This window comes from Brassica oleracea, chromosome C5 (genome assembly GCF_000695525.1).
Source record: "Brassica oleracea var. oleracea cultivar TO1000 chromosome C5, BOL, whole genome shotgun sequence".
NCBI lineage: Eukaryota > Viridiplantae > Streptophyta > Magnoliopsida > Brassicales > Brassicaceae > Brassica > Brassica oleracea.
The window spans coordinates 28,193,996-28,203,597 of NC_027752.1; the positions used below are offsets into that span (position 1 = coordinate 28,193,996).

Genomic DNA, 9,602 nt, shown 5'->3' on the forward strand with positions numbered 1-9,602 from the left:
CTATCCAACACAAACATGGAATTCCCATGTGCGATATAAGTTCTATCTCTTATAACTACTTTGTTAAATTTAAGGTTCATATTCTTAATGTTGGTGTGCTGATATATTAGGGAAGTCATGGGTATTAATACCAAATTCAACGATAAGACATAAAGCACTCAAAGCATCATGGCAATCCTATGAATTAAAAAGTCTGTAACAAATATGCAACATTTATTTACATTTTAATCTTAAAAGATGTGTGCTTTAAAAATATCGACACTGATAATGTTCTAAAGCATCTACTCTGCAAGGAATCAACTGTCTGCTTATTCGACGGGCTAGCCATGTTGTTAGATGTGAAATTGGTTGCTTCCGCTCTTGAATTTAAGGTGGTTGTTGTGACAAAAATCAATCTAAATTAGTGGGAACCTTGGAGATAAAAAAGTGATAAATAAAGTTTGGAATATGGATATCTAATTTACTAAAATATTAATTCTAAAACAATGTGCCAACTCTTTCTTAATCAACATTCATCACTCATTTTTATATTGACCAGTAGTGTGATGCAAAAAGTAGTTACCACAAAAAGTAAGTCCTCAAACTTTGACTGTACGTAGAAATCTATATGTGTTGACTGTGTCCTCATTCTCTGTATAAAATGTTGTTAGGTTAGGGTGTGTGGCATTGGTGAAGGTTATGTCTCAAAATCAACTAAGTATTGTAGTGTTAAGAAGCTGGTGACACTGACAAGGCTTAACGCCTATGTTTTGAATTCAGAACCACAAGTAACACATAATCTGTTGCATATGACGAGTTGTTGTTGAATTATCCTACGACGAGTCACCAATGTTTTTTCCAGCAATATTTTCGGTGGAGTTTTTGAGCGAGTTTCCGTCAAGTTCTCTGGTAAGTTTGACGCCTCCTTATTTCTAGTTTTGGAAAGTTTTGCCTAGAGAAAGTTTCCATTTACAGAAAGCTTTTATTTTATGAAAGATTCTATTTTAGGAAAACTTTTATTTTAGGAAAGTTTATATTTTAGGAAGTTGTTATTTTAGGAAGTTTTTATTTTAGGAAAGTTTAAATATTAGGAAAGTCTCCATTTTGTAAACTTTATTTCCGGAGCCTCTGAACCTAATTGGTAATTCTCGTGTTACATTTAACTGCATGTTTCCGTTTGTCAATTCCAGTCAGTTGCAAAGGTAAGTTTTATTCTTTTCATTTCTTGTATACGGTTTAGGACTTCGAATATATATATATTTTAATTCTAATATGTCCGGTCTTCTTGAATTGTATCTGTTTGGAGTATGTGGGTTAGGTTGTTAGTGTTTGTGCTAAACTTGAAATAGGAGGTTAGAGGATTCAGCATTATTTTTTCATTTAAATACGGTAATTGTATGTGGATATTTAAGCACGTATACCTTTTAGCTGAATTCTTCTGACCGTATGTGATCGGGCACTCATCCAAATTTAGGGTGGCATTGCACTCTCCAGATTATTGGTGGCCTGGTACTCTCCAAACTATAGGTGAACAAACACTCTCCCGGCAATTGATTGGTCTTTCTCCTGATTATTGGTAGTTTGGCACTCTCCATACTATAGGTGACCGTAAAATCCTCAGAGTGTTGATGGCCTAGTAATCTTCAAACTATAGGCGATCGAGCACTCTCCCAGCTATAGGTGACCGGGTACTTTCCTGACTATTGGTGGCCAGGCACTCTCATGATCATAGGTGACAGGAAACTCTCCCGACTTTATGAGCCATCCAATGTGGGGGTGTTGGTGTGTGCGAGTATGTGATTAGAACCATGGTTTTTGTTCTTTGGGTGTTTTAGGTACGTGGCTGATTCATGTTAGATTTAAATTGATATATCCGAGTCTATGTATTTCGTGATTAGCATTTTATATTTTGTTGCAGTGGCGGAACCATAAAGTTTTTGTATCGGGATCAGGAAAAAAAATTTTCTTCTACTAGAGTTTTAATTATTTTGTAACTATAGAAAATGGGGTTAAAACTAATATAAATCTAAAGTTTTAAAAAGGGGTCAATTTTTTTTTTTAGTGGGGTCAATATAAATTTTACGTGAACAAAACAATTATTTTCACAAAGTAGTGGGGTTAGTTGACCCTCGTCCTTGTTAGCTACTTCCGCCCCTGCTTTGTTGAGTGACTACATGTAAGCCATCCTTCTTTTCCCTCTTTTTGCAGGTGGGAGCCGAGTAGGATATTTGATTGAACGGATGGTGTTTTTAGACGTTTTCTATTTTTGTTTTCAGACTTTTTGTTTTATGATTTCACGTATGATCATTTCAGCTATTTCAATTATTGAATTGTGGAATTATTACATTATTATAATGTGTTTTGAGTTTTGAGGTATAAATTGTTGTTAGGTGAGTCGTGAGACGGGTGTCACCACTGGAAATATTTCTGTTATTGTGATTTGAGCATTAACATTGACTTTGATAAGATGAAGAAAAATCATATATAGCTCCGTATGTTCATTATGCTTCATTGAACAGGACATATTTAACGTGTTCCTTGAGTTTGATATACTTTCTTGCAGCTTGGTTCACGAATGTTTTTAAACCTCTACAAAATGGACCGACCCACTTTAACAGACCTACGTATTGGTTTCAATTGGAGAAGTAACTTGATGTTACAGCTTATATTTTTATAGAGATGTAACTTGATGTAACAGCTTATATTTTTATAGAGATGTAACTCGATGTTACAGCATATATAATACTTGTAATTACTATTTCACAATTACATTAAACTTTAGGAGAGAATTGTTACAGTTTTCACGTAATTCCTTACAAGCATTTACATATGGTGTAACGTCTGTACCACATTCTGTTCAAGAACTTGAGTCATGTGTTGTGAACACAACACACTAAGCGCCTAAGTTGTTGGAATAATGTAGTTGAGACATGCACATTGCATGACAAGACAGAGAGATTGAGAGAGAGAGAGAAGCAAAACATCAACGCCGTTGTCGTTCAGCAACTACATTCTTGGGCTCATTTTATATAAATAACATCTCATGAGCTTTCAGAATTTGTTTCTTAATCCGACAGTTCTCCTCTTCAGTCCCTTCGGTGCCTCACAGGCGCTTATAGAGGTATGTTCATGATTCTCAGTCATCGACCTTAAGAGTCTTGAGTTTGTTAAATTGATCGTCTATTGTTTATGAAACCGGAGTCTATATATTCACCTAAGAAGCTGTATAAAATTTTATCTAACCTTTTGAGTTCCTTGATGTATAGCTTTTCGTCCATAATGTTCTCGACTATGACAAAATATGCTAATGGCATGTATCTGATCATATTAGAAATGTAGAGATGGTTTTAGTTAAATATTTCAAGCATTCTCATGAGCATATAACATATGTATACACAAATTTCATGATCATTTCGGCGTGTATGTAAATGCATTGACAAGCATACATCCTCATGATCAGTTTATATGATGTTCTGAAGATTTAGGACTAAAGAGGCGGATTAGAGATGAGGCCTAAAGCTGCTTCAGGGAAAGCCATTATAGTGCTGTGCCTCGCCAGCTTTCTTGCAGGCTCACTGTTCATGAGTCGATCTTTGAGTCGCTCATACGTGTCTGAAGAAGAGGATAAACATCTCGCAAAGCATTTGTCCAAACGTTTAGAAATTCAAAAGGACTGCGATGAACATAAACGCGTAATAACCCCTTCTGTACTTATCCCTGCTAAACATAATCAACCACTTGCTCATGTATATATATTTACTAATAACAATTTTTTTTCTACTTCTGTTGATTAGAAACTGATAGAAAGCAAATCTAGAGACATAATAGGAGAAGTATCAAAAACCCACCAAGCAGTAAAGTAATAGTCCAATTTTTTTTTTTTTTTGTTAAAACATGATTAAGACAGACAATGTAACAACACTTAAAGTGTTAATAAAATGTGTAGAGCATTGGAGAGAACAATGTCAACGTTGGAGCTTGAGTTAGCAGCAGGACGTACCAGCCATAGAAACAGTGAGTTCTGGAGTGAAAAGAGCGCGAAAAACCAGAGCCTGCAGAAAGCGTTTGCAGTGATAGGAATCAACACAGCATTCAGCAGCAAGAAAAGACGTGACTCGGTGAGGCAGACATGGATGCCAACAGGAGAAAAGCTGAAGAAAATCGAGAAAGAGAAAGGGATTGTTGTAAGGTTGTGAAGTAAAGCAAGGAAAAGACAATAATTATCAAAAAGCGAGTCATCTAAAGTTTGCTGTTGTTGTTGTTGTCAGGTTTGTGATAGGACACAGTGCAACCCCAGGAGGAGTACTAGACAAAGCCATAGATGAAGAAGATTCAGAGCATAAAGATTTCTTGAGACTAAAACACATTGAAGGATATCATCAGCTCTCAACAAAGACAAGACTCTACTTCTCAACAGCAGCAGCAATGTGGGACGCAGAGTTCTACGTGAAGGTAGACGACGATGTTCATGTCAACTTAGGAATGCTCGTTACAACACTAGCAAGATATCAATCAAGGCCGAGGGTTTACATTGGATGCATGAAGTCCGGTCCAGTTCTTTCACAAAAGTAAGAATCTTAAATATATAAAATTGACACCTTTGGATGTCTGAAAAGTGTATGAAACCAGGGGAGTGAAGTACCACGAGCCAGAGTTTTGGAAGTTCGGAGAAGAAGGGAACAAGTACTTCAGGCATGCGACAGGGCAGATCTACGCAATCTCTAAGGACTTAGCAGCGTACATCTCTACTAACCAGTGAGTGACAATAATAAGAGTATTATTAATTCATGTTTTCTTGAGCTAGAAGTAATGGTTTGTGTGGACGTAGGGGAATACTGCACAGGTACGCGAACGAGGACGTGTCGTTAGGAGCGTGGATGCTAGGGTTAGAGGTGGAGCATGTGGACGAGAGGTCAATGTGTTGCGGGACGCCACCGGATTGTCAGTGGAAAGCGCAGGCGGGGAACGTGTGTGCTGCGTCGTTCGATTGGTCATGCAGTGGGATTTGTAAGTCGGTTGACCGGATGACACGTGTGCACCGCGCTTGCGCGGAAGGAGACACTCCTCTCTCTAATTTTCGATTCTTCATCTGAGTTGGTTGCTTTGTGGAATGAATAAGGAGACGTTGCAAAACGTAATAAAAATGATCTTTTTGTTGATGTGGAATAATTGGTTATTAGGATAAGACATGCATGGTAAATCTATATGAAAATTATTTAAAAAATATCGTATGGAAAAATAAAATTTATATTTTTGATCGAATTAATATTTTTGACTCTTACACATATTTTTTTTTTAATTTTTAATTACATAATTTGTTTACTAATGAGCTGATCTCATTTTTTAAAATATTTTAGGTCAAAAAAATTACTTATTGCATAAAAACCTAACGTTTAGGCCAAAGAATCTCAAGCCTACTATTTGGTTACAATGAAACTATGTCAGCTCGATTTTATATCATGATTTAGAAATTTAAAAATTAATTATGGTTATGAAAAGTTTACGTTCACGTGCCAATCTTATCTATCTTCAATATTTTTCTCATTTTTTGTGTCGTTTTTTTCATTTTGGTTACTGCTCGATATAAATATTGATTTTTGAGTTTATTCTCATTTCGTTATTTTGTTTTGACCTGAGATTTATAAAATGTTTAAGATTTAAAATTATGAAAGAGATACATGCTTAGGTTAAGATATGCGCCTTGTGCAGAATAAATATTTTATATTTATTACTTATTCTATGTTTTTTGCATATTATGAAATAATAAAATAATAATTGTATATTAAATAACTAGTTACTATTATGTAATAAATTGGCGTGCATATATAAAACAAACGACCACTCTTGTTTATTTGCAATCATTTTAGAGTAAATAAATCAAAACAATCAATCTTATCTATCAAATATGATATATAATTAAATTTACATGATATTAACATAGATATATAATATACTTTTAATATAAATATTTATTAAACGAGGTTTCTATTCATATGATTTTATGATTATTTGCATATTTGTGTAACTAAATTTTACACCAATGATTTTTTTTTTCAATGTGAAATGTTTAGTGGTTTCAATAATTTATGATCATTTAAAAAAAACAATGAAGATTTAAAATATTAACTTTTCAATATATGTTCAATGCATATATCAAAATATAAGTATGTGTTTTCACATGATGTATAGTTTAATTCAAACGATATGAAATATATATATATATATATATATATATATATATATATATATATATATATATATATATATATATATATATATATATATATATATATATATATATATTAACATAACCACATATTAAAAAAAAATTATTTATTCATATGATTTTATAATCATTGTATCTTATTATAGAAAAAAATTTAAACCTTGATCACAAAAGTTTCTGTAAAAATTTAACAGTTTTAGTAATTTATACTCGTTTTGAAAAATTCAAAATAAACATATACAAAAAAATCTAAATTTTTATTATATGATTAATGTAATTGTGTAATTTATTTTAATACCAAAAATTAAATAAAAATGATAGAAAGTATACAGATTGTAAGTAAATATTTATTATTTAAAATCATTAATTATCATATATATCTTAATTACATTAGGTAACTCCGTATGTTTTATTTAAGGCAATAATATATAATAATTTCACTTTGATAAATGAATGATCCATAATGGATACACTATATAATATAAAATTCCCTAGCAATTTAATTTTAAACTAACAAAATTATCAATTGATTCTCAAGCCGCCACGTAAGCAAAATTAACATTCAAATTACATGACAACTCAGGAGAACACTTTTTTAATTAGTACAAACTACATGTTATAACTTTTTTAATGTTTCTCTATAAATATATAGGGGATGACCATTGACTTTAGGGAAATTGCCACAAATACCACATTCATAATATCACTTTTCATGTTTCCACTAATCATTTTTACCCTTACTTTTAATGAAAAGTAAAAGACATTTATACCCTCAGGGTTAACTAAATTAGACTTAAGGTTTAGAGTTGAGGGATGGAGTAGAGTTTTTGGAATGTGAAATTTATGATTCTAATAAATATATAAATAAATTTTTATTTTAAAAAAAAAATTCAAAAAATTCAAACATAGTTTTTGATTTTCAAAAATAAATATTGAAAAAATAAAATAAAATTATAAAAAAATTCGAATTTGAAAAACTATAATTCGAAAACATAAAAAAATTATTATTATTATTTTTTGACAACGAACGGCTATTCTATTACTCAAACTTGAGGTGGTCTAGGTAACCAAACCGGAATAGAACAACCAATAAAATAAAGTTCCCTATGAAAAGACCTAGCAGTGCTAGCTAGAGAGTCTGAAATCTGATTTTGCGTTCGGGGAACATAGGTGATCTTGAAGTCCGGAAAGCATATTTGCAGAGTCTCAATCCTTTCTAATTCTGTTGCGAAGCTCGGCCATGCACCGGGCTCCTTACAATCTGTTTCAAAGCTCTGACATGTCGAATGTTGAAGCATATTCTCCATCGCCCATCGCAGTGCTTTTCCTTCTGAATGCAAGGGTGATTCACGTCGAACGTGTTTTCGTGTCCCCATAAGTTGAGCATTTCTAATGTTGTCCATCCATACCCATCCACATCCACTGAACTGATTTGTGGGTGTCTATGACCCATATATCATGCAAATATTGTTCAAGTTTAAGACTTGAGGTTCCTCAGTGTTGTGATCTTGTACAATTGACAGCACCCTCTCATTTGCATTAAACCATGCTTGACATTCACTCTCTGCATAACCAACTAACTCCAATGGATCCCTGTATATTTCCCTAAAGAGCTTGTCATTCATTTTTTATTTATTTAAATAATTATTTATTATATATACATATATAACAAAGATATAAGAGTCTTTTGCCACTCAATGAAGAATGTATTTTTGAAAATATCACTTTAGTGGTAGTAAAGATGAAAAGTGGTACCGTGAAAATGGTAAACCTAAAAAATTCTCCTTAGAGCAGGGGGGGGTGGTGGTTCTCGGTTTTCATTTTTTTTAGCAAGAAAGGGAAAAAATATTTGGTTTTTAGGGAGGGGGCTGAGGATGAAGCGAGAAGAAAAACAGAGCAGGATTAAATATTTGGTTTTTGAGATACAATTGAATCGGTAGAATACTAAATAGGTGAAAGAAACAGTTAAGATTAGTTATGAAACATAAGTTTAGTTATCACTATACAACTATACAGTATTTTTTTTTTTTTTTTTCATCGACTATACAACTATACAGTAAAAACTTTATAAATTAATAATGTAGGAACTATAGAATTTTATTAATTTATAGAGTTATTAATTTATAAAATCTTTTTTTTTAGATTTCTTTATTTTAGAACATATTTTTTTTATAAAATAAAAGTAGTTGATTTTTCCGTATACATATATTAATTAAGTTTTAGAAATTCAGTTTGATATCATTTTTGTTATAATATTTGGTGTATAGGAAATATGCTTCATTATGTTTCGCAAAATTTAAATATAGTTTTAGATATAACTTTACTAAATATTATCAAAATATATTGAAGTTAAGAAAAAATAGAGATTAACTTCATTATGAATATAAAAAATAATGTGATGTTTTGTTTTTACTTATACAAACATTATATATAAATTATTAATTTATGATTTTAGTGGGACTATATATATACATAGAATTTTCTAAAAATTATTATCTTATTATTTTATCAATTTGTGTCATATTTTTAATTGGCCCGATTCACATGACCTTTTTATTAATTTAGTGTGTTTATTAATAGACAATTCTGTCAAATAATTTTTCAAAAAAATTTTGACACCAAAAAAAACCCCTAAAGAGAAAAATCATTAAATGAGATTTCCTTAAAGAGGCAAAAGACCCTCTACCCATTGTTTTTTAGATATATAAATATAAATAATATTTAAGTAAATAATAGAAAACAATTTTTTTAAAAGTTTTCGAATTATATGTTTTCAAATTCAAACGTTTTGTAAATTTTTTCTTAAAAAAAATATTTTTGAAATTTTAAATATTTTCAAACAAATTTAAACTCCATTCCAAAACTCTATATCTTAGATCACCTCCAATAGAGGTTCTTCCCATTGGAGCTCTTAAAATATACATAATATATATTTTAAGAGCTCTAATGGGAAGAACCCCTATAAGAGATGCTCTTAGAGCATAGCCAGCGATTACATTCTAGGTGGAGTTCTCAACCAATAAAACAGTTAAGGAAAAAAAAAATAGGTAGGAGTTATAAGAAAAAGGTGTCAGGATTTCTCTGTCCAGACTTTTTGAGAACCGATTTTGAACTCCTCTTGCCTGGTCGCATGTTACTGGTTTTTTTTTCCAACAATTATTAAAACTAAATTATATAATCAAGATATATTTATATACTTAGATATGCATTTTGAGTCTCTCCGAGAGTGGGATGCTCTAAACTATAAATCTTAATTACAGATTAGTTAACAATAGGGGTATTATTATGAATATTATGTGATGTTCCTTATAAATGTATTAGATTTACTTGATTGTCAAATTTACTTGTTCTCCAAGTTCTACTTCTTCTCCATGCTATTGTAATCATATATAAAAGA

The 9,602-nt window shown here is 31.4% G+C and overlaps 1 protein-coding gene across 2 annotated transcripts; it reads left to right on the plus strand.

Moving 5' to 3' along the window:
* The first annotated feature begins 3,010 nt into the window (after positions 1-3,010).
* LOC106293435 (probable beta-1,3-galactosyltransferase 8) lies at positions 3,011-5,138 on the plus strand. Of its 2 annotated transcripts, none has more exons than XM_013729112.1 (7): positions 3,011-3,100; positions 3,459-3,671; positions 3,774-3,838; positions 3,926-4,168; positions 4,248-4,547; positions 4,609-4,734; positions 4,808-5,138. In XM_013729112.1, the coding sequence occupies exons 2-7, from the start codon at positions 3,486-3,488 to the stop codon at positions 5,070-5,072; spliced, it is 1,185 nt and encodes a 394-aa protein (XP_013584566.1). In that variant the 5' UTR covers positions 3,011-3,100; positions 3,459-3,485; the 3' UTR covers positions 5,073-5,138. The 2 variants fall into 2 exon arrangements, with proteins under 2 accessions (XP_013584566.1, XP_013584567.1); XM_013729113.1 differs by having other exon boundaries at positions 3,061-3,100; positions 3,465-3,671.
* Positions 5,139-9,602: the final 4,464 nt, after the last annotated feature.

Bases quoted from the DNA above. Each gene is read 5' to 3' on its own strand.
- LOC106293435 (XM_013729112.1), top strand. From the start codon at position 3,486: ATGAGGCCTAAAGCTGCTTCAGGGAAAGCCATTATAGTGCTGTGCCTC. The intron at 3,672-3,773 runs GTAATAACCCCT...TCTGTTGATTAG, and splicing joins ACTGCGATGAACATAAACGC to AAACTGATAGAAAGCAAATC. The intron at 4,735-4,807 runs GTGAGTGACAAT...GTGTGGACGTAG, and splicing joins GCGTACATCTCTACTAACCA to GGGAATACTGCACAGGTACG.